General features: G+C 38.5%; 1 protein-coding gene across 2 annotated transcripts in view; it reads right to left on the bottom strand.

The window, feature by feature from the left end:
* The window catches only part of hecw2a (HECT, C2 and WW domain containing E3 ubiquitin protein ligase 2a), a 54,486-nt gene that overhangs the window by 18,150 nt on the left and 11,336 nt on the right, over nucleotides 1-25,000 (bottom strand). The window contains exons 2-22 of one of the 2 annotated variants that reach the window (XM_053680866.1): nucleotides 22,499-23,187; nucleotides 19,241-19,348; nucleotides 19,025-19,119; nucleotides 17,515-17,584; nucleotides 16,090-16,259; nucleotides 15,354-15,496; nucleotides 15,136-15,236; nucleotides 14,164-14,897; nucleotides 13,552-13,873; nucleotides 13,249-13,347; nucleotides 12,611-12,761; nucleotides 10,974-11,080; nucleotides 10,564-10,688; nucleotides 9,406-9,591; nucleotides 7,583-7,723; nucleotides 7,389-7,491; nucleotides 5,832-5,928; nucleotides 5,550-5,633; nucleotides 5,321-5,409; nucleotides 4,709-4,829; nucleotides 2,694-2,807 (exon numbers count right to left, since the gene is read on the bottom strand). In XM_053680866.1, coding sequence (XP_053536841.1) covers nucleotides 2,694-2,807; nucleotides 4,709-4,829; nucleotides 5,321-5,409; nucleotides 5,550-5,633; nucleotides 5,832-5,928; nucleotides 7,389-7,491; nucleotides 7,583-7,723; nucleotides 9,406-9,591; nucleotides 10,564-10,688; nucleotides 10,974-11,080; nucleotides 12,611-12,761; nucleotides 13,249-13,347; nucleotides 13,552-13,873; nucleotides 14,164-14,897; nucleotides 15,136-15,236; nucleotides 15,354-15,496; nucleotides 16,090-16,259; nucleotides 17,515-17,584; nucleotides 19,025-19,119; nucleotides 19,241-19,348; nucleotides 22,499-22,820 — 3,482 coding nt within the window. In that variant the 5' untranslated portion in view covers nucleotides 22,821-23,187. The remainder of the gene's footprint in view (nucleotides 1-2,693; nucleotides 2,808-4,708; nucleotides 4,830-5,320; nucleotides 5,410-5,549; nucleotides 5,634-5,831; nucleotides 5,929-7,388; nucleotides 7,492-7,582; nucleotides 7,724-9,405; nucleotides 9,592-10,563; nucleotides 10,689-10,973; nucleotides 11,081-12,610; nucleotides 12,762-13,248; nucleotides 13,348-13,551; nucleotides 13,874-14,163; nucleotides 14,898-15,135; nucleotides 15,237-15,353; nucleotides 15,497-16,089; nucleotides 16,260-17,514; nucleotides 17,585-19,024; nucleotides 19,120-19,240; nucleotides 19,349-22,498; nucleotides 23,188-25,000) is intronic. The other variant, XM_053680867.1, reaches the window with a different exon arrangement.

Here is a 25,000-nt window from a genome sequence, read left to right as displayed (position 1 = left end):
ATTGGTACCAATGATCATTTTACTGATCAGGGTTGTGTCTCATTACTTGACCTTAGTGCAGCTTTGGGTAGTGGTAGCTTAGTGGTTAAGACATTGAACTACTGATCAGAAGGTTGGGAGTTCAAATCCCAGGACTGTCAAGCTGTCACTGCTGGGCCCTTGAGCAAGGCCCTTAACCCTCAACTGTTCAGTTGTATAAATGAGACAAATATAAGTTGCTCTGGATAAGGGTGTCTGCCAAGTGCCTTTAAAATGTAAATGTAAACCTACTAGGCTAGGTAAAAAAAAATGAAGAGATACTTATGAATCACTATAAATTCTTAAAACCTTTAGTGTCTACTTTGATATGAGACCTTAAGCACTACTGGGGAGTGTGACATCACAAATAAATTCAATGCTGAACATGGGCACCCCCCAAAAACAGGTGGAAATTCCATATTTTGACCTCTGGTAAAAAGAGTTACAGCATTGCTTGGAGATACTGTTATAACTAGGACACTGGAGACTCCTTGCAAAAAATGTCTCCTAAGCTCCAATATATCAATAATAATCTGTTCTATTTGTTAAAAATTAGGGGTTTTTTTTCTGAATTTGTTTATTATTAGGTTTCGATTTCATAGACTGTCCTTCATTCACGTCCCTGTGAATGAAGTTACTATAGAAATAGTAACTTATTAGAACGTCTGGATTAATATAAACCTGTGATTTGCAGCCAAAACTATTGTCAGAGCTACTGTTACAGTAAATTAATCAATACTTTCTGACCAATCAGACTGAAGAATCCAACAGTGTTGAGGTATAAATGGAATTTAATGTTGTGCTTTTTAAAAAAATGTGAAAGACCTGTACACAGGTACGAGGATGTAGTAAAAACTCTGATACTGAGGTGTACTGTGAATATATCATCATCTATATTATCTATTATTATTATTATAAAACAATAACCAGACACTTGAGTAAGCTGTCCTGAGTCTAAGTCATTAAGTTGTTAAAAGGAAGTAAGTCATTACCTAGTTTCCTGTACTAGTGAATTTCAATGACTGAACTTCTGTCAACTCAGATCTGGATAGAGAGGGCATAGACTATCTAATACATCACCTAAGGTGCTTACAGTATTTTCATTACTGTAAAATGAAACTAACCAGCATAATCTGTGCTAACGTTTCAGAAAATGTGGTGCTCTGTTCTTATGGAAATGTGAGACAGGTGAAATGTTAATAATCCATACCTGAATCTGCAGGAAAAACTAAACCATTGAAAGGTAATAATAATAATAATAATAATAATAATAATAATAATAATAATAACAACAACAACAACAACAACAACAACACCTTTTATTTATAACGTGCTTTTCATACACTCAAAACGCTACAACATTGAATAAACACATAACATACAGCAACCACCATACCAACAAATTTAAAAAGACTAAACACAAAATACAACATACAGCAGCAACAACAGATAATATTAACAAATAATAAAACTAGTATTAATAAATATTAAAAGACTACCTTAAATAAATGAGTCTTAAGTAACTTCTTAAAACAATCCAAGGTTGGGACATTTCTAATAGTAAAAGGAAGAGCATTCCATATCTTAGGGCCTCTGAGAGGGCTGGTGAGGTGCAAATGAATTGGCTGAACGAGGAGAACAGGAGGGAGTGTAGGGACAAGACTGCAAAGATACTCTGGTGCAGTACCACGAACTGTTTTACACGTTAAAATGAGAGTTTTAAAATCAATACAAGTATGGATGGGAAGCCAGTAGAGCTGTGAGAGCACAGGGGTAATGTGTTGACATGGTGAGGTATGTATAAGAACACGAGCAGCAGAGTTCTGAATATACTGAAGCCTAGTTATGGTTTTTGCTGGTAGGCCAGAAAAGAGGGCATTGCAGTAATCCAGCCTTGAGGCGATAAAGGCATGGGTAAGCCTTTCTGCATCAGGCAGAGAGAGGAAGGGCCTAAGTCGGGCAATATTTCTAAGGTCGTAAAAGGCTATTTTAGAAATATTTTTAATAAATGCATCAAATGACAACTGAGCGCCAAGATGACACCCAGGTTCCGTACTTGAGAGGAGAGAAGCACAAGGCTGCTGTCAACCATCAATTTGAGATTTAGGTCAACTTTTCGGGTAGCAGCCAATGTACCAATGAGCATGAGCTCAGTTTTGTAAATGTTCAGCTTCAGAAAATTATGCTACATCAGGTACTAATTCCTTGCAGACACTTCGTCAGCACAGTTAAAGTATAGTGATTATCAGGGACAGTGCTGATGTAGATTTCTGTATCATCAACATAGCAGTGATAACCACGGCCATACTTCCCAATAATGTGGGCGAGAGAAAGCATATAAAGGCTGAATAAAGTGGGGCCCAACACTGACCCCTGTAGAACACCCTGATAAAGTCTCAGATTTATTATTACCCAAGATGACAAACTGAGAGCGATTTGTAAGAGAAGATCGGAACCAGTCCTGCACTGTCCCAGAAAGACCAAACCAGCTGCGTAGCCTATCCACTAAGATGGTGTGGGATATAGTGTCAAAGGCAGCACTGAGGTCTAACAAGACCAAAATACTGCATGCAGCCGTGTCAGCTGCAATAAGGAGGTCATAATGACCATCACCAATGCTGTCTCAGTGCTATGCCCAGTTCTAAAACCTCATTGAAATACTCTGGTTTACTCACCCCTCCTCCCCTACGAAGCTGACGTACAGTTTGCTTCTCTGCAGGTCCTTACACGAGTAGCACATGATCTGGTTAAAGGCATCTTCGAGTAGATGATCTCTGCGGACGATCAGTCTGGGAATGAGACAATAAAGGTAGCAGGATATTATACAATAGTGTCTAATGTTGAATTCTAAGGACCTATTCAGTGCATTTCTGCACTTAAGCTTAATAATTTCATATTTCCGGAGCTATTTAATACTTAGAACATAAGCTTTACCAATCATCCTATACATATGTTGCATATACAGTGGGGGAAATAAATATTGAACACCCCACCATTTTTTTTAGTAAATATATTTCCAATGAGGCTATTCACATGAAATTTTCACCAGACTTTGGTATTAACTCAAGAAATCCACACATATAAAGAAATCCAAACATTAAAGTCCATAAATGAAGTTATGTGTAATAAAGTGGAATAACACAGGAAAAAAGTATTGATCACGCCAATTGAAATGTATTTAACACTTAGTGGAGAAGCCTTTATTTGTAATGACATCTTCAAGAGGCTCCTGTATGAAGAAATTAATCGCCCGCAGTATTCAGGTATGATTTTGGCCCATTCTTCTAAACGTTTTGTCTTTAAATCTTGTTCAATTTGATTCAAGTCAGGTGATTGACTGGGCCATTTTAACACCTTGATTTTTATCCTCTGAAACCAACTGAGATTTTCATTTGCTGTATGCTTTGGACTGTTGTCCCGCTGGAAGGTCCACCCACATCTCATCTTCATCATCCTAGTGGATGGCAGCAGATTCTTCTCAAGAATCTTCCAGTAAAGGGCTTCCTTCATCGTTACTTCAATTATATGAAGTCTGCCAGTACCATGTGATGAAAAACAGCCTCACACTATGATGCTTTCACCTCCAAACTTCACTGTTGGTATAGTGTTTTTAGGGTGATGTGCAGTGCCATTTCTAATCCAACATGGTGTGTAGTATGACAGCCAAAAAGTTAAATTTTGCTCTCGTCTGACCAGACTACACTCTCCCAATGTTTCATAGGCTTGCCCAAATGAATTGTAGCAAACTTTAAACGAGCTTCGACATGCCTTTTCTTTAGTAATGGAGTCTTGCGGAGTGAGCGTGAGGAGTGGAGTGCATTGCCTATTGTTTTCTCTGTGACGATGGCACCTGCTGCCTCCAAGTGTTTCTGGAGCTCTTTCCGAGTGGCCCTTGGCTCTTGGGCTACTCTTCTGACTATCCTTCTAACTCCCTGGTCAGAAATCTTGCGAGGAGCTCCTGTGTGTGGCCGGTTGATGTAGGAGTGATGTTACTTCCACTTGCAGCCCCAGTGGTGCTTACTGGAGGATTCAGAAGTTTTGAAATACGTCTGTATCCAATTCCATCAATATGTTTCGCAACAATAAGGTTGCAAAGGTCTTGCTTTTACCCATCATGAGATGTTTCTTGTGTGACACCTTGGTAACAAAAAGCCTTTTTATAGACCAACAATTTACTAACCCAGCTGATATTAATTTGCACAGATAGGAGGTATGATTACTTACGGATTTCAGCTGGTTCCTTGCCTTACCTTGCCTTAGAGAACTGCTTTTTCTTAGCGTGCTCAATATTTTTTTCCTGTGTCATTCCACTTTATTATTCATAACTTTATTTATTGACTTTAATGCTGTGAATTCTTTATATTTCTGGATTTCTTGAGTTAATACTGATGTCTGGTGAAAATGTCATGTGAATAGCCTCATTGGAAATATGTTTACTGAAAAAAATGTTGACGCATTCAATACTAATTTCCCCCAATGCAGAGTACAACCTCATCTTGTTATTACAATTTTCAAAGCCTACAAAAAGGAAATAAAAGGGAATTATGTTATACTGGATACATGGAATTGAGTTCAAATGGCAGAAAAAGAAAAACATGACCAATAAGTGATGGTACGTATGTACATATAAAATCAGTATATACAGTATGTTTAGATAAAATCAAGGTACACTGAAAAAATCCAAACTCACTTCACTTTTCCTGGGCCCTGCCCATAACCCTTTGTTTCCAGTTTGCGGTAGAAGTTTCTTAGTTTAGCCTCAAAGTCACGTTTGTAAGGCGCAGGGGCGCGAGCATTTGCACGCGGAGTTCCTTCATGTGAGTGTGCGAGAGAAAGAAGCCAAGATAGAGACGAAACAGAACAGAAATGTTATATCTTAAAAATTTAATTTCCACAATTTAAACTCTTTGTCATTCGGTTGTATAATTAAATGTAGTGTATGTAATTAAAAACAACAATACTACAATTAATTTCTGAAGCACTGTTAAAGTGTAGGCCAACATGATTTACAAACAATACATGACAGTATACAGTATAATAAATTCAAGCTCTTAAACATGAATAAAATAAAAAAATGAAAGTGGATATAAAGTACAAAAAAACTACAATGCAAGACATACAAAAGTGTACACATTTTTTTCAAAAATATATAACATAATATAGTTAAATGATAAAGTAAAAAAATTGTTTTAGCTTATAATATGCAACATCAACTTCTAACACTGATACAGAGAAGCGTGAAAGACATTGAGGTAAAGGAAAGGGGATGTATGGATTGAGACCAGGTCATGTGACCTCTCACCAGGGGAGCTTTGTGGGGAGGCATGAGAGTAACTGGGGTGCAGTAAGGCATGGGCCGGCACGTACGACATCACTTCTTCTTCAAACAGACTGCAAGGAGAGACATACAAACAAGTCTGCCATACACACTATGTTGTAAAACACACACACATACACACACCCTCAGTGCTGAGACTCTTCTTGGTTAGTAGCACATGCAAGATAATAAATCAGGTCACACAGTCACTGACCTGAGCAGCATCACCAGATCTGCGTCACCAGAGAGCCGAGCCAATCCAGACGCACCTTCATTACGAATAAACTGGACTTTCTCTCTGCAAACACAATCCTTTTTGGTCAATCTGCACTATTATTTTTAATCAGATCTTTATCCCCACAGAAAATACTGAGCAACGTAAACATGATTAATTTATTCATCATATTATTGCAGAAGAGTGAAATAATTCTTTGTTGTTAGTTTCACTTTTACACAATCGCTGTTGAAATGAAGTGCGACCGACAGAGAAACATACTTGAGGTTATGGTTTCTCACAAGCTCCGGTTGCCTCTCTTGTAGGATCTCTAAGATATTTGGTTGTCGAAGGAACGCCACAATTTTCTCATTGTAAGCTGTAGAAAAACAAAAGCATGCTTGTGTAAGTCAGTGGAAGAAAAGTGTTAAACACACTTATATAAGACCTATCGCAAGATATAAAATACACATTGGTCAGGGATTAAGTAATAATGTCTCATTATCAGTACTGTACACACCATTGTTAAATGAATTTTTAATCACAATCAATGTTAAGCATACCTATGGTGTTCTGTCCACTCTGCTCTCTCTACACATACCATATAATTGCTAGTAACCATTAGTTTGTGTTAGAATGGACTGACAGATCATTGTTTAGAAGCCACAAGATTAATATTAAATTAAGACAACTTATATTTGCCATTCCCAGTAAAAACATATTATACAATATTATATTATCTGAAGTAGCCTTTGAAGTAACAATTAATGGTAGATGTCTTATAGTTTAAATTGATTTTCTCTTCAGTACATCTGTGAATTATGGTGGACACCCCAATCCTATGAAGTGGTTTATACACTACATCTGCTTCCCTGTTGGATTTTTTCCTTCCGTCTTCAGCACCAGCAGGTATTAATGGGTTAGAGGGTCAAGCTGTATGGTAAAGCTGTAGTCAAGACCACCTTTGTCATGTCATGTTCAAGACACATTAAAGACCAGAAGTAGCTGGGTCAAGACTATGTCTTAAGGGTGTCAAGACCAAGACAAGTCAAAATTAAGACTGAAATCCTTTTCAAGGCCAAGCCTTACTTTAACTAGTTGGCTTAATTTGTGTATTGTTCCAATGATTAGGCTATGTTTTCTAGAAGAAGGAATCACTTCTTGTCAAAATTTGTGCATTAAAACACATCTTTCAGTGTAGACCAAGACCTTATTTTGTGAGAGTACACTGCAAAAAATGACATCTTAAATGTTAAAATATCTGAAATATAGTCAAACTTATCTAGTATTTCTTATTATAAGATTACCATAAACCAAATATAAGATTATTACACCTGTTTCTAGACCTATTTGAAATAGTCTTATTCTATTGGCAGATAATTTTGCTCATTTTATGCATTTATTTCTAGAAAGAAGCTAATTTATCTGCCAATAGAATAAGAAAATGGAAAGCTTAAAATTAGTAATAGTGGCTCAAAACAGGTTTATTATTCTTATATTAAGTTTATTGTAATCTTATTATGGGAAATACTAGATAAATTTGACTATATCCAAGATATTTGCACTTGCTAAGATGTCAGTTTTTGCAATACAATGCCCAAGACTGAGACAAGTCCAAGAACAAATGTCAGAGTCAAATCCAAGTCAACACAGAAAACTTCTCAAGACCAGACTTGAGTCCTACTCCAGCACTAGGTCATGGCATGAATGTAACCCACATTGGATTAAAGCCTACTCTCAAATGAGGTCTCAATAACAAGGGCAATACACAGCAGGACAAAATCTTTCCCAAGAAGAATGTATGTAGGACTGGGAGTGAGGTTTTGCACTCCCACTTACCCATAGGTACCAGGTCTTGGTACTGGTTGCGACTGGAGCCAGCGAAAGTGCTTGAGGGTCGAGGTTGCATGGGTGGGCTTGGGGAGCGAGAGTCATCTGCCACCTGGACCACAAAGAAAAACCAAGTATGTACACTTTTCATCTGAGAATGAGAAAGATGGAATAAAATGTGTCTGTGAACGCAGATGCAATACCTGTACCTCTCCAGCACTGTGACTCCTCTGTCGGCTCAGATGCTGTCGATGGGCCAGGAGGCCGCTGGAGCGTGAGCTCTGCAGGGGCAGCCGCGGGTCGATGAACGTTGTGGCACGGCAGTTGTGATCCACAAAGAAGAGCTAGTGAGAGAGAACATATAGAAAACACTGTAGGTGCCAATTTAAATACTGTTGTTAACAGCTAATATATAGAACCCCATATACAAAATGACGGAATGGAAGGAAAATTAAAATGAAGGAATAAAACATGACGAGGTGGTGTTTTATTTTTCTTATATCACAGCAATTTTCCAAAGATAATGATTTTTCATTTAATAATGAACGGGACATCGGGACACAGCGCCTAGAAAGCCTTACTTGTCCTCTCAGCACTAGACTGTCTCACTTTTATTTAAAGGATAAAATGCGAGTTGATTTTTTCACAGCATACTGTCAGTCACGACAGACAGTTAGTGGTTATTTATAAATGTTCTACACCAGTAAAACTCAGAGAGGACCTTTAAAAGCCTAAAAAAAAAATATATATATATATATATATATATATTATATATATATATATATATATATATATATATATATATATATATATATATATATATTTAATAGCGTGTCAGCAAAAAGTCATTACAATTACATATTTCTTTTCTATTATATACTACAGATAATATTCTTCCCATTGCATCCATTCTCTTTAAATCAGTTATAATCTTCTTATGATACACTTTATGAGTCACTATTTGTTTTACTCTCAGTTATAGAAATTTCATTTGAGAGAGAGCTTAAGAAAGCTTAGGAAACTTCTGGCCTTGATCAGTTTTGAATCGTGAAATATAATTGGATTAGATATGAGCTATTCTCAGAGCAGGCACATCCATGTTGGTGAACTAAGACATTGGGTAGAGTGGCAGAAATCTGTGCTGTGTCATGATTTCCCCCTTCGCGGCACACTTCCCATGTCGACAAATTCCATGTGCTCGTATTTATTTTTGGTTTCTGTTTTAGTCCGGTCTCTGCCTTTATCTTGTCATTGATTTGTTGCCTGATTGTGTTCACCTGTTCTGTATTTAGTACTGATTCGTTTGTCTATTTCTTCCCTGTAGGGTCTCCATATTTTTTCCTGGTTTAGGCCGTTGCTTGTTTTTACCTCGTTTCTGATTATGGCTTATCCATCTTTAAATTTCCCTGCCTGTGTTTTGACCCTCGCTATGGATTATAATTCTTAGATTTGTCTCAATCATGCATATACGAGGTTTATGCACATTTACGGTAAAGTCATGCACTTTACCGAGCTTTCTGTGAGTGTCACACCAAATGGCTAAGAAATGTGTCTGTCGTAAGCTTGATGATAGTTAACTGATTCTGATTAACACTGAATGAATTGTCACACTGACATCTCAGAATGCTGCTGCGTAGTGATAACCATATGGTCATGTGCAAGAGGGCTCCCGTGTTGTCGTGTGTGTGTTGACTTGAATGTGAATGAGCATGTGCATGCTGAGAGATCTTCAATGCCGTGCATCATTTGCTATTACAAGCTGAAATCAGATTTATCTGTTCGGTTATGGAATTGATATAAAGTACGCCAACAGCGTATACAAATTAATCAATGATCTAACATAGAACAAGTGAACACAGTTGGGCAGAAAACCAATGACAGGACACAGACAAAGACAGGATTAGATCAGAAACAAAGGCACAAATCAAATTCAGAAATTCAGTATCACTGTGTAGCACTATTAAATAACACTTGCCAAATATATACTTCTGTTCATTATCTCCCACATGGTATAACACACACACACCTTGCCAGTGTGGTCGTGTTTCATCTCCCAGCCGCGTGGCAGCTCAAGCTGCTTGTTGGTAAACAAGTTCAGGAAGGTGACCAGGTCTCGGTTGTGCTGGTAGCGTTCAAAGTGCTGCACATCTCTCCGTATTCTACTGATCATGTGCTTCAGACACGTGTTGCTTGTAAACATGCGATAGGCACTCTGAAAGACAAAGGAAAAGTATGATTTATAGGTTTTTCTTTCTGAGCTATTAATAGACCTGCTTGAGACTTCTTTTATGAAATCTAAATGATTAATACTGGGTAGCAGGCACTGAGTGTACTCTCCTGAGACAGGCTATTTAGAAATAAGCTTTAATGCAATGTTCAAGGTGAATTATATCCTAGTCGCATGCTGTTACGTAAAATCAAGATGCAAAGACAGTAGTCAAATGCGCAAATGAACGCTAGTCATGAATATAAGTGTTTTCCTTTTCTTACCCTAAAAATGTGAGGGTATTATTTACTAAAGCAGGTCCTGGGGAATTCAAATAAAAATGATGAAGTGTACCCTTTAAAATGTTAAACTATTGTGCCGTTTGTGGAAGAGTATTCATTATTCGAAGATTAAATATTTGTTCATTCATTCATTCATGATAAAATAAATGCTTTATCATGGTCCGAAGCCTATCCCAGGAAAAGTGGGCGTGAGGTGGGAATATAACCTGGATGGGACACAAGGAATCTTGCCCAAACTTTCAAACCTGAAAACCCTGAGGAAACCCATGTGGACAAGTGGAGAACCTGCACAGAAACTCCACACAGACATTATCCCGAGCACAAACTGAAACAGGGACCCTGGAGCTACCCGCTGCACCACCATTCCACCCATATATATGACTATTCATGAGTAATAAAAATTCATACATTTTAAACTGTGCTTCCTTTCTTCAAAATGACAGTACATCCAACAAATATGTAAACTAAACCAGACAGAATAACAAGAAATGAAGTGACACGTCTCTTCCAGTGCCATCTGCAATCCTCTTAGACTACTGATTAGTTCTCGGACTACTTTATCAGCACTTTGCATTTTATTAGAACAATGTGTTCCCAGAATATGAGTGTGTTATCCAAAGAGAGAGAGAGTTAGTGTGAGTGTGTGTGTTTGCGTGTGTGTGTGTGTTACACTCACAGGGTTGGAATGCAGCACAGTGAAGAAGTCAGGACTGGAGAGAAACTTGGCTCCAGGAGATTGAAGCAGCAGGGAGAGACGGGAGTGAGAGCTGGTCTGAGCCAAAGAGCCGTCTCTACGGTAGTCTGGCAAGAACACGAACACGCAGAGCAATTAGATTTTAGTGTTGGCAGGACATCTTGGGCTCAAGCCACCACGCCAGGTCTTAAAGTCCAGTGATATATCTTTGGAACTTTAGAAGAAAACTCAGTAGAACATAATTTAAACACTGCATTACCATATAACATCCTGAATTTCTCTCTTCGCTTCACAAAACCTTTTCTCTAAGCACAAAAGTCCATAGCCAAAATATTAATTAAAATAAAAGGCATTCATTCATGCCTTCAATCATAACGTCATCCATAACTCACCGGAGACGGAGTGGGACAGCATTTCCATATCATCAACAGGAGGAAAGTCTACACTTTGTTCCTCTGAGCTCCTCTCGCTGGTCATTGTTCTACGGATGCTCTGGTACCTGATGGAACGCCAGACACAACATACTGTTTAGAAATAATATTCCAAAATTAAACTGACTAATGGCTAAATCACACCACAAAACACTTTCAATAGCACAATAACAAAATAAAGCAATAAGCCATGAGAGTTCATGTGTTACAGTGATTTTATCCCGGGTAAGGGTATTCTTAGGCACGACACAAAGCAGCGGAAAACGAATATGATAAAATCCAGTGTTCAATAAATGATAAACAATTCTTCTGCCACAAAACGTTGTCTGTTAACAGTATGCTTTGGTTGCTAAGCGAGATAACAGGTCATTTTCTTTGGACAGAACAATGGCTGTAATGCGAAGGTTTTATTGGTTTAAAACCTGGCACATAAATACAGAATTCAGTTATTGTGATGTCATCAGCCACATAAGATTTTACAAAGTATTGAACGTGTCAACATTTTTTCAGTAGGGTTAGTAAATTGATGTTCTATAAAAAGGCTTTTTGTTACCAAGGTATCACGCAAGAAACATCTCATCATGGGTAAAAGCAAGACCTTCACAACCTTATTGTTGCGAAAAATATTGATGGAATCGGATACAGACGTATTTCAAAACTTCTGAATCTTCCAGTAAGCACCATTGGGGTCATTATCTGCAACTGGAAGCAATATCACTCCGTCATCAACCGGCCATGCACAGGAGCTCCTCGCAAGATTTCTGACCAGGGAGTCAGAAGAATAGTCAGAAGAGTAGTCCAAGAGCCAAGGACCACTCAGAAAGAGCTCCAGAAACACTTGGAGACAGCAGGTGCAATCGTCACAGAGAAAACAATATGCAATACACTCCACTGCTCACGCTCACCCCGCAAGATTCCATTACTAAAGAAAAGGCACGTTTAAAGTTTGCTACAACTCATTTGGACAAGCCTATGAAATACTGGGAGAGTGTAGTCTGGTCAGACGAGAGCAAAACTGAACTTTTTGGCCGTCAGTGAAGTTTGGAGGTGGAAGCATCATGGTGTGGGGTTGTTTTTCATCACTGGCAGACTTCATATAATTGAAGGAACGATGAATGGAGCCCTTTACCGGGAGATTCTTGAGAAGAATCTGCTGCCATCCACCAGGATGATGAAGATGAGACATGGCTGAACCTTCCAGCAGGACAACAATCCAAATCATACAGCAAAGGAAACTCTCAATTGGTTTCAGAGAAAAAAAATCAAGGTGTTAGAATGGCCCAGTCAATCACCTGACTTGAATCCAATTGAACAAGATTTAAAGACAATATGTTTAGAAGAATGGGCCAAAATTACACCTGAACACTGCAGCCGATTTCTTCATACAGGAAGCGTCTTAAAGCTGTCATTACAAACAAAGGCTTCTCCACTAAGTATTAAATAAAATTCAGTTAGCGTGTTCAATACTTTTTTCCTGTGTCATTCCGCTTTATTACACATAACTTCATTTATGGACTTTAATGTTTGGATTTCTTTATATGTGTGGATTTCTTGAGTTAATACCAAAGTCTGTATGAGTTGATGATGGGAGTTCTGACCTGCGATTGAGCTGCTCCATCTGCTGGATGGAGCTGGAGCGGGTTAAGCCCTGAGGAGCAGGAGGGCCTGTGGGTCTCTGCCACGTGGTGGTCCGGTTCACATGATCCACAAAGAAGATGCGGCCGTGACTGTCGATCCGAGCCTCCCAGTCTATGGGATATAGGTACACAGATTTTAGTTGACACAAAGAGGCCCAGCAATTCTCCTGGTGATAAACTGGTCTAGTTTGTGAAGTATGTGAAGTGTGTGGTATGTTTAAAGTAGTAGTCTGCACAGTGTGCACTAGTACATGGGGGGAAAATAATCACAATACTTGATGTTTTTCAATTTTGCTAGCAACTTTAAAATGTAACAATTTTAACTTTAGCATTTACAAAAATAACACAATAAAAAATGTTGTATTAGTTTGTTGAATTTAACATTGGGTGATACTAGAAATATCAACAAATGTTCCAGAAATATTAACAATTCTCAAAATACAGTAAAAAAATATACATCATAATGCAATTTGTCTTGATAAACATAATGAACTTTGGCTTGTACATTGAAAGACACAAATGTACACAGTTGTAAGGTAACAGATACACACATGACAATGCATGCACATGCAGACAAACAAACACATACACACACTCACTGGGTGGAAGGGGCTCGTCCACACGCTGATACCGATGGATGTCTTGTCTTACAGAGGGAAGTGAATGAACCTGCTGGTGCCCGTTTAGCTGAGTGGGACCTGTACAACAGTCACACTCATATACTCATCATCATAAAAAAAACTCAACCAGATTAAAATGGTTAATGATCAAAATAAGACACGTAAAACTCAAAACAATGTTTCCACTGTTGACCCAAAGCACAAAGTTACCTGCCCTAAAGTTGGGCAGGCTTCAAAGTTTGTTTTTTTTTTTTTACATTTTGAGCAAGCTAATGATTTTACCTGGATCTATGTTTGTGTCTGTAGCAAAAGTCTCAGAGTCCACAGATCCGGCATCCCCTGAATGCATTAGCTCCTCCTCCTCATCCTCCTCCTGTGACACACCTGCTGTTGCCTCCAGACTCCACCTCCGGGACATTGTGTCCTCCTCCACCTCATCTTCATCCTCATGGACCAATAACTCTGGCGGCGGTGTGTGCAATTCAAACTCATCGGTCAGAGGAGGTTCACCTCCAGCATCAATGACTTCATAGGTTGTGGGTGGGTCATCTGAGAGATCCCCTCCCCCTGGATCTATAGCCATCTCTGCCCCTTGTTCTGCTTCCTTGTACGAGCAATTATGGAAACAGTTGAAGACTATTAGTTCTTCCACTGTATACCAGCAATGGGTACTCCATATAATAAAAAAATAAAAGTGTGCAAGAACAATACGGTAGAATGCGGTGTAAAAGCCACCAGAAATAACAGTTTTTATTTCTTCATCTTTAAAACGAATACAATTTCGACAGGTTCTCAAACAAGACTTGTCCTTTAGATCCAGTCTAAGTGTTGGACTCAGACTTTGTAACTCGATTTTATTTGTAAGAATTTACAAGAATTTTATTTGTAATTTACCTGAGCAGCAGACATAGGCATGGGGCCACAGTCAGATGCCATGGAGGAGATATCCACCTCTGTGGCCAACTCCTCACTGGGCCCCAGTCCTTCTTCTTCTTCCTCTCCTTCATCCTGTCTCTCCATCAGACTTGTGGTCTCTACTTGTGGAGCCACAGAACTGGGCAGAACCTCCGGCTCCAGAACCATCTCAGTCCCTAAACTCAGAGTCTCCACCTCTGACTCTAACCCAACTTCTTCTGGTGGCTCCCCCAGTTCCTGAGGTTCTTCAGGAGGTTTGTGGAGCATTACTGGACATCTGGTGAGACCGTTCAGAGCAGGCGGTATGGGATCAATACCAGCAGACCTCTCCTCATCTTCGTCAGAGTCGATGTGGAGCATATCACTGAGGCGGGTGTGAGTAGGGAAGCTGGAGCTCAGTTTTGGAGATGCTGCGCCCATTGGACGCTCACCTGGTCCTTTGGGAGCCTCGATGGCATCAAGCTGCTCACTAAAGGTTCTCTGAAGTATGCTGAGCGAAGGTAGAGCTTCTTCATCCAAAGCACCAGAACAAATCTCGGTATCAGGTGATAGAGCACCACCTCCTTCACCATTTCGACGAAAACTTTGGGAGCGGGTGGGGTACAGAATGCCAGAAGGGGGAGGAAGAGGATGGGGCAAATCTTCATCATCTGAAGGGGTACCAGGGGGCCCATTAAGGGCTGTTGCCCCAAGGATTGACTCAGGTGTGACATCTAGGAAGAAAATATACGTAGTGGTTTAAAAGTTTAAAATTTCTGCACTCACACTATCTATTACTATGTAAGTATTCTTAATGGCATGAACCTATGCAGCAGAATCTAATCTGGTAAGCACTTCACTGAAATCAAACCTCTCTGTGTGTACAGTATATATATGTGTGTATGTATGTATGTATATATGTATATGTGTGTGTGTGTGTGTGTGTGTGTGTGTGTGTGTTAGTTATCTCACCGTCCTGGTTAGTTGAGGTGATATCCACTTTAAACTGCAGCTGACCACTTACATTATCAGTAGGCAAGCGGCGGCAGAGAGAGAAGCTCAGGGATTGGTTCCTATGAGAAATCCATATGCAGATTAAAACTATTTTTATGACACACTCCTGCTTAAGCATGCTGTATGATGTTGTGGATAAAAATGAGAACAATTAGCAGGGGAAAAGCTGCACTAACCCTGATGCATGTCTTTCCAGCAGCCTCTGAACAGGAATGTTTAGCTGACCCAAGAAGCGTTTAATGATCGGCCGACTTTTAGCAAACTTGTCCTTAACCTCGATAACTAGGACATCAGTTATCAGGGCCACAAATGTGTGTCTCTGTATAGAACACAGGATAAAACAAAGGATGCACGTTTGCCCATTTCCAGCATTGTGTATCTGAGTCAAGATTTTTTTTCTGTATCCGCATGTAGCGTATGTGAATAAGAGTGTAATGATGACTGAATGACTGCAACTTCATCCATTTGCCACTACAAAGTTCTACTTTTATTTCATCAGAAACTTTAAAAAAAAAAAAAAAACTTAGCTGATAGTTTATTAATGAATTAATTCTTACGATTAGATTACGTTTCTTTCAAAATCGCTTTGAAATTAAGATGGTCCATAAACTGTTAATTGTTTATTTATTTATTTTTTATTTAAGAGCTCACACATCATATCTACTCAGTAAACATTATACTATATTATGGTACTCATTTCCTGTCAAATTTTTTGACATATTATTGGATGGCTGGAATGCTAGTCCATCACAGCGCATTTTCTGACATATTAATTAAATTCAAATCAGTTTAATTTGTTTGGTGCATTTAACAATAGACACAATGACACAAAATAGCTTTACAGAAATCTTGATGTACTATATACTTAGATCTGTAATGAGTCCTAAAATTGTGTGTGTGTGCGTGCCACACCTCTCCATGCCACACAGGGTTTGTAGTATTGGTTGTAATGCCAGATCGTCTCTCTTGGCCATGGTGGGAGAAGGTGGGGAACCCGTTCCTTTTGCCTGGGTGAATGCTCATCTTTAGATAGGGGTCGGGATTAAAAAACATCCCTTTCTTCAGTCCCATGGCTCGGATATCTACAAAGAGTCAGATAATAGCACCGTCAAAATTATAGATGTTTACATACAGTTGAGGTCATAAGTTTACATACGCCTTTCAGCATCTGCAAAATGTTAATAATTCAGTTTTTTATTTACTTCTGCCCTGAATAAGCTATTTCACATAACAGATGTTTACATAGGGGCAGTGGTGGCTTGGCGGTTAAGGCTCTGGGTTACTGCTCGGAAGGTCGGGGGTTCAGGCCCCAGCACTGCCAAGCTGGCACCGTTTGGCCCTTGAGCAAGGCCCTTAACCCTCTCTGCTCCAGGGGTGCTGTATCATGGCTGACCTTGTGCTCTGACCCCAGCTTCCTGACATGCTGGGATATGCAAAGAAAAGAATTTTACTGTGCATATGTATATGTGATCAATAAAGACTCATTATTATTATATAGTCCACAAGACACAATAACAACTGAATTTACACAAATGAACCAGTTCAAAAGTTTACATACGCTTGATTCTTAATACTGTGTGTCGTTATTTGAATGATCAGCGCCTGTGTTTATGTTTTTGATAGTTGTTCATGAGTCCCTTGTTTGTCCTGAGCAGTTAAACTGCCCACTGTTCTTCAGAAAAATCCTCCAGGTCATGCACATTCCCAACAGTGGCTATATGATGTTGAGCTCCATCTTTTCACACTAAGGCCAATTTAGGGACTCGTACACAACTATTACAAAAGATGCAAATATTCACTGATGCTCAAGAATGCAACACGATACATTAAGAGCCAGGGGGGTGTAAATTTTGAACAGGATGATCGGTGTAAATATGTAAACATCTGTTATGTGAAATAGCTTATTCGGGGCAGTACTAAATAAAAAACAAAATGTAACTTTTATGATCGCTGTTTTTAAAATTTATTTAAATTTATACACATTTACAAATTTCATACACATTTTTTTCTTTATATGTCATTTTATTTGATATATTATTATTATTAAAGCTTTTAGAGCAATCCTTGTAACCTATGCATTCTTTAGATTCAGCGTTACAACCAATACCCACTGACTCAATATAACAAATACAAAAACAAACAATAATAATATTATTGAAGAGTCATATTATGATCAAGTAATATTATGTTATGTCAGAAGTCACATTTAATATAACATTTCTGATATATCTTTAACAAAACATAATATATAAGAAAATGCTATTCTTTTTGATAATAACTGATGAAATAAAGATTTCTAGGCTCAGACTTTTGGACTCAGTCACGGCTCCAGCTGACCTGACAGGGTGAAGCTGAGCAGTTTTCGACTGGTGTCTGAAGTCAGCTGTCCTTCGCCTTGGCCGTCAGCCTAGACAACACACCACAATAAATATCGCAAGCACTCTCACGCTGTCTTTTTCTCTCACTCTTTCTTTCTTTTCCTTTTCTTTTACACACACATGCACACTCCGACTACTTAATACACACATTCAATTTATTTATACTATGTATATCAATGTGTATATTAGTAAATAAACCTGCACATCTGGCTGTTGGAAGTATAGAATATTACATGGCAATATTATTAGTTTCTTATATAAAGATATAAAATTATCATTATTAAAAGTTCAGTGATCATTAAACGTTTCTGTATTGCTATGAATACATGAATACATTAATTTATAAATGGCAGCAATACAGGATAAAAATTCAGTGCTTTTCTTAAGTTAAACGGTTTAGTTACACGAATGTATGTATAAATAAAAGATATCCAGTCCGTACAGGATTTTACAGAGATTTTTTTTGTGATTTTTTGCAGCCAAAAATGCTTCAATTTGCTGCAGCTTTTTTTCAAACTACTTGAATTGGCACAAAATTGTTTTGCATGGTCTTTCACAGTGATGTTTGTTGGTAAATGAGACCTTTTAGCTGTATTTTTGTTTGATACACATGAATGGAGGGCTTTGACTGAATGCGCGTTGTGATGATGTCACAAAAAATTGCTCCTCCGAAGACAGCAGAGTTTGCGTTAATTTCTGCAATTGTAAAATCGATCAATCCTGGAGGGACTGTAGATCTGCATATACATACAATTAGTGCTGCAACGGTTATTTTCATAATTGATTAGTTGGACGATTATTTTTTCGATTAATTGATTAATAGGATTGGGGGGGGGGGGGGGGGGGCAAACTTTCAGTACCATTTTTTCGTTTATTCAAAATAAAATCCACAAACTGAGTGTTACAAATATAAACTTCAGACTAAAACTTTACACAACAATTTGTCAAATTATATAAAACAGAAAAGAACCCAATACACACCACACTATACATTATTAATTTAGGACTGTAGTTTAATTCAGTGCTTTTTGTGCATCCATAAACATTATGCATAAAAATAATATAAACTAATATATAAGTTTATATTATATAATAGTATTTATGCATTACTTTTTATAAAAGTAAACTTAAGAAGGTCATTGCCACTAGAGTTCCTTTTGAGATGATGAGTTCCTTTCTAAAATTCATACACTAGACGGTAGAGTATACAGTGCATAGTGTAAGTGTATAGTACGTCACTTGGGACACAACTTTAGTATTTACTCTCCGATGCGTGTTTTCGGAACAGAAGTAACGTAGTGAGTAAACGCACCCTGTGCTGCCGCAGACAAACTAATCCATAAGGAGATTCATTGACGACGATTTTCATAATCGATTAGTTATTGCAGCTCTACATACAATACTGTATATCCAGAAATGCCTTTTAAACACAGATTCTATCAACATTAACACTAACTAAAAGGACAGACCAAACATCGAGGATTCTTGACAGTGATGCACGGCGTGGTGGCTCTCAAGGCTCCAGTCAAACCATGATAGTATTTGAAGCAGATTCTGGTCTCAGCTAGAAGTCAAAACAGGAGAATAAACAGAGATTTCTGGTATAGTTCATATTCCTTAAATGACAGTTAAAATGTCCTTAATGAACGACAAATAAAATGTTAGCAAATTGCAGCCATACTGACCATCCAGGAAGTATGGGCCAGCCTCCAGCCTCCAGACAATCTGACCACACTGTGTGCCGTTCACACCACGATTCTTGCAGTCCCACACGTTTGATGGACAGGTCTCGTCTAACAAAAAAAAAAACCACAAGTGTCTGTGTGCTGGTGTATATGCTGACTTTCAAAATACCTGGATTCCAATTTACATGAATACAACTAATGTGGACATTAATTTCATCACTTGTAATATGACTGTCAGGAAGATAAGTACACTTATGAATTGCACAAAGCCTGTTTAAGTGACTAAACATTACATAAATTTTGATGAATGCATGGAAAATATTTCTTTAACCTACTTTTAGTAATACAGATGAAATCGATCCCAGTATAGAGCCTTGAGGAATTTTCAACATCTGAATATTATCTGAATAACTGTGCTCAGGTTAATAGCATTCCCTAAGTCAGCTGTGAAATTATTTTTTGACTGATCCTTCTTACCTCCTTTTTAGGTATGGGTTTTTAATTCAAAATTATGGAATGTTTTATTTGCTAGGTCCCTTGTTTTAAAAAAAAAAAAAAAAAAAAAAAAAAGGACTTCCAAGGTCAGTGGGAAAATAAATACTGCACAAAGAATATGATGAAGTGCAATGGCACATTCAATGAATTAAATTTGTGATAAAATGTTTCATCCCCTATAGCATAAACTGCTTTTTTATAGTGTCGGTCATGTAAGGCTAATATAATACGTTACTAGATAGACCAAGCACAAGGAATGACAAAAGTCAGTGAAATAAATTTACTTTTATTAAGTGCAAGTAGTGTAATATTTTACACTAATGCTCAGTTTTAGTTGACTATAAGATCCAGAGTTTTCCATCAACTAAATTTAGACTAAAACTAACAATAACCAAATAATATGGCTAAATAAAATAGCTATATGACTATAAAAAGGACTAAAACAGTTCAAATAGTATCTCCAAACAGTGTGATTAATTAAAGAACAGAGTATTGAAGAAAAAAACGATAATACATTACAGTATGCACAAGTAACAGCGGGGTTGGGAGGGTTACTTTAAAAATGTATTCCGTTACAGTTACAAATTACTTCATAAAAAATGTAATCAGTAATGTAATCCAAGTCTCACAATATGAAAGTAATGTAATCTGATTCTTTTTGGATTCCTTCAAGGTCACATGTAAATAAAGTCAACAGAGAAGCAATATGACCGAAAATACTTTTATTTAGAGCTTATTTTAGAGCTTAAAAAATGTTCAATGTTTGGATCTGTTTTAACAAAATATATACATTTTTTAATTAAAGATCACTATCCCTGTTGCGGGTAACATTACATCACAAAAGCTAGGGTGATCATATTCTAGCTTCCCAAAAAGAGACCCCCCCCCCCTTTTTAAGGGGGGGTCTTAATAGTGTTCAAAACAGTGTTACTATGAATGCAGACTTTAATACAATGAAAAAGACACACTATCAGCATCAGATAAATTTATATAAATAAATTTGGCTTCACTCTGCCCACGTTTGACATTTTTCAACATACTTTTGAATGTCCATGGAATAAAATACAATATCATCATATGCCCTGAGTGTGTCTTCTGCCCCTTCTGCCATCATTTACACATTTGAATGGCTATGTAAAACGAAGCAGTGCGATAACATGAAATAAAAATGACCTTATATGGCCATTGGCATTGTTTCGACTCAGAACAGCTGTCATTTGCTGCTATTGTCAAGCAACTGTTGGATGCTGTACACAACAGAACTTCGCCTTCCTGCATTTGCTGAGAGTAGTCTAATGTCTGAGAGGCAGGAATTTGGCCAATAGTTGCTGCAAGCCTTTTATAAATGGCCAATTGGTGTGCAAGAAGGCGGGAATTACAGAGAGGGGTTAAAGCAGTGCAAATATGCACACACATGATGCAGTGTTAGACCATAAGCACATCATAATGGAACTAAAGCTGAATCCCGGACATTTTCTCAAATTTTTAAATCCCGACGACAGGACGCTTTTTTAAGGTCCGAAAAAGAGGACATGTCTGGGAAAAAGAGGACGTATGGTCACCCTAACAAAAGCATTTCAGAGAACAATTTTAAAATTCATTTTTACCTAATTAACTTTGTGCAAAAATGATTTGCGCAAGCACCAGGAGATTGCTCATGTGAGCCACGACTGGCCAGAGAGAACCAGAACTATAATCAAGCACCTGTCTACATTATGTTGTCAAAAGATTAATTTCTGTGACTTTAAATGAAATTTTTAAAAATCCTGACAGTATTCCTATGCTTTTTACAAAATGTACATGTGACCTGATTACTTTGATTTTTGACGTAACTTTAACGGATTACAGGTACCAGTTTTTTGTATCCAGATTACGTAATGCTGTTACATGTATTCCGTTACTCCCCAAGCCTGAGTAATAGAAATGCGATGGCAACTAACTTACTGTGCAAATTATGCTCCTTATGCTGTGTCACACTCACACTTACTTATATAAGTCCCTTTTTAAAAGTAAGAGGCAAATCACATTGACGCCATCATTGAATGTCTGCTTAGTTGTGGAAATGTAGAGCCCCCTAGAGATGAGCCCTGTGTGAAGGTAATGAAGTACTGAGGCCTCCCGGTCAATAGCTAAAGGCAAGGTGCCCAGGTGGATTGTTTTAGGGATTAGGACTGTAATATATAAATACAGGAATGGGAAAGGATCTGCTGTGCATTGTTCAGCTTATGTTCTGTCAGAATGGTAAAAACATATTTATTATTTGAAACCATGCAGCAGTCCTTCAGTCCTCCTCCTGTCAGGAAATGATGGTTAAATGGCATCAGGAGAATGGTAGCTTTGCCAACTCAGGGACATTCAGGCTTCCCATGAGTGTGATTGGAAGGCTTGAGTTTCAGCACTGAGGCTCCAGGATCGCAGACCTGATCTATACCCTGATCTGATACTAAATCGCTGAAGTCAAAGGGTACTACTTTATAGGTCAAGTGATGTGACCAAGGTTATGAGCCATATTTAATCAAACTGTTATTATTATTATGATTTTTTTTTTTTTTTTTTTTTTTTTTTTAGAAAAGTAAAGATCAGTGTTAAACTCAAACCAAGTTCTCATATCATTCCAGACATATTCGGTCAGTCCTGCACTGAATTTCATTAATGCACTTAGAAATTCTACTTAGAAAGTGTTTTCACTGTTTTATAACATATGGTTCAAATAAGGTTCTGCTATGTTATGAATCTGAAGAGCAAGTAATAATTCACTCGTACCTATGTGATATAGGCCGATCCAGTCAGTAGCATCAACCTCCTCCTTGATGTCCCAGGAGATGACTAGGTTCTGTCCACGCCCGAGAGTAAACTCCAGCGTAGAGGCTGTGAGGGAAGAGCGACCCTGTGAACTGACCAGGTCTGTGTCACTGTTAGCTCTAGTGATTCCCGCTGTCCCAGCTGTGGCCGTTTCAGTGCCGCCACGCTCGGCTAGGCTCCTCAGGTTTTCGGGGCTCAGCGTGTGGCGAAGATGAGGGCTTCGTCTTCGTGCACCCTGTTGCTGCTCCCGTGCCACCAGGTGCTCCCGCCCCTGAGGCGCCATGCTGGGCGCCTGGTGGGAGCGGGGCCTGGATGGCAGGACCGCTGTGGCGAGAGACGGCCGAATGGTTGCTGCTGGTAGGGGGGCAAGGCCAGGAAATGGATGGTGTCTTCAAAGAAGATTATTGGTAGGTTATTTGTCTATGAATATTAGGGAATATTCTAAGCCTATACTTGTGTAGGGGCAGATATCAGAAAGAAAATGTTCCCATGGAGAAGGTTTTGAGGAAATGTAGGTTATTTTACATGGCAATCATTATGGATCCTGGGTGAGAGACAAGGCACAGACTAGGACAACTGTTAAACTTGGATCAGTGGAGAGGGTGGACTGCTGTTAACCAGCCACACAATTCATGATAAGTAGCCACAACCTGAAAGAAGAGATACAGCAAGAAAACAAGTAAGAGTGTGTGTGTGTGTGTGTGTGTGTGTGTGTGTGTGTGTGTGTGTGTGTGAGTGTGTGTGAGAGAGAGAGAGAGAGAGAGAGAGAGAGAGGGAGAGAGACAGAGATAGAGAGAGAGAGATAGAGAGAGAGACATTAGTATTTGTGGTGTGGCATGCGTCAGTAAACAGCAAGAGCATCAAATTGCTTCAACCAAAGAAAGGAATCTCTGACCTGGCAGGCATCATTAGAAAGGACAGGAGCATTGTCCACTAAATTCAAGCTATTCAAATACAATATGCTAACTAACCTCACTTCTGGAGAGGAACTCGTCCCACATGTCCATAGTTAAATATTTTTTTTACCATGTGTCAGACTGACTAAAGACATTCATACACAGTACCGTTAAAATGCTTTCCATTTTCAAAATGTTTTTAACATCTTTTCAGTGATATTAAATTAATCATTCATTCATCCTTAGTAATCACTTTATCCTAGTCAGTGTCACGGTGGATCCAGAGCCTACACCCAGGCATAACATAACTCGGCAAACACCAGGCAGGAATACACCCAGGATGGGACGCCTTCAGGCATGTTTTTGGACAGTGGCAAGACACTGGAGAGCCCAGAGGAAACTCATGCGAACAGGGGAAAGATGATGCAGTAACCTGAGCTCAGGATCGAACCCTGGACCCTGGAGCTGTGAGGCAGCAGTGCTACCATCTGTACGTGATCGTATGCACGTTAAAGGGAATGGTTCAACATACTATAGTTAAAAAATGCTTCACAGGATTACAGCTGGAAAAAAAAGTAAATGTTGGACACCAGGTCTCTGAAAACTATTATGGTGGTATGTCATGTCCTGCCAAATGCATAGAGGCTTCAACAGATTAAATTATACCACAAATAAATGCATCTATTGAAAAAGGTGCTCTGTAGTCAGACGAGACCAAAACAAAAGTCTTTTGGAGACGAATGATAGCTTTTTTCATAGTGGAGCCAATAAATAATAACCAATAAACATTTAATATATTAGCCTGTAATAACTAATAAATATGATCTTACATGACTCTTTCTTGTGAAGCAATATCAAGTTAAATGAAGTCTGCTTGATATAGGACTTTAAGCAGATTTATAACAAATGAAACTTTAACCAAGGATTCTGAAAGATCTGCTGTAGGGCCTTTATCAGTTCTGTGTTGTAGAGTATTGGCTTACTAATAACCTCATGTGTAAATAATACAAGTATTTTATAAATGGGTTGAAATACAGCTTGCCTCTTACTGAGAAACCGCTAGATCTTCCGTCCCTTCAGCTACCGCAAAGGGTGTCACACGTCTGTTCCTGTATTGTTTAGGCTTATACTCGTCCATGAGCCTCGCTGAATTCCCTGAACCAATTAAGCTGAGTAGCCAATCACATTTTAAGTGGGCTCGTCTAAAACCGCCCCTAATCTGTAAAGTATCATCATGGATAAGTGATGTTATGGAGTTGTTTTTCTTATAAAAGCCTGAAGTTCAGCATGCAACTGGAGATGCTGTTAATAGAGCAATTTAAGAACCCTTGCTTGTATTTGCCTTCATGATACTCAATGTTATTATAATAGCAAAGTAAAGGTATACAAAAGGTCCTCGTTTATCAAGAACCGTTGTACTCATGAAAATCCAGCTTCACGATTAGCGACAGCTGTATATTATCCTACTGATCAGCTTCAAATTGTCTTGAGTTACTGCAATTCTATCTACAGATTGTGCCATCAGGTTTAAATTGCTGATTTAAGATGATGTACTTTCACAGTTGAG

The sequence above is a fragment of the Ictalurus punctatus genome, chromosome 6 (genome assembly GCF_001660625.3).
Source record: "Ictalurus punctatus breed USDA103 chromosome 6, Coco_2.0, whole genome shotgun sequence".
Lineage (NCBI taxonomy): Eukaryota > Metazoa > Chordata > Actinopteri > Siluriformes > Ictaluridae > Ictalurus > Ictalurus punctatus.
The sequence above is the reverse complement of the archived record's forward strand: the minus strand, read 5'-3'. Positions and strand labels throughout refer to the sequence as shown.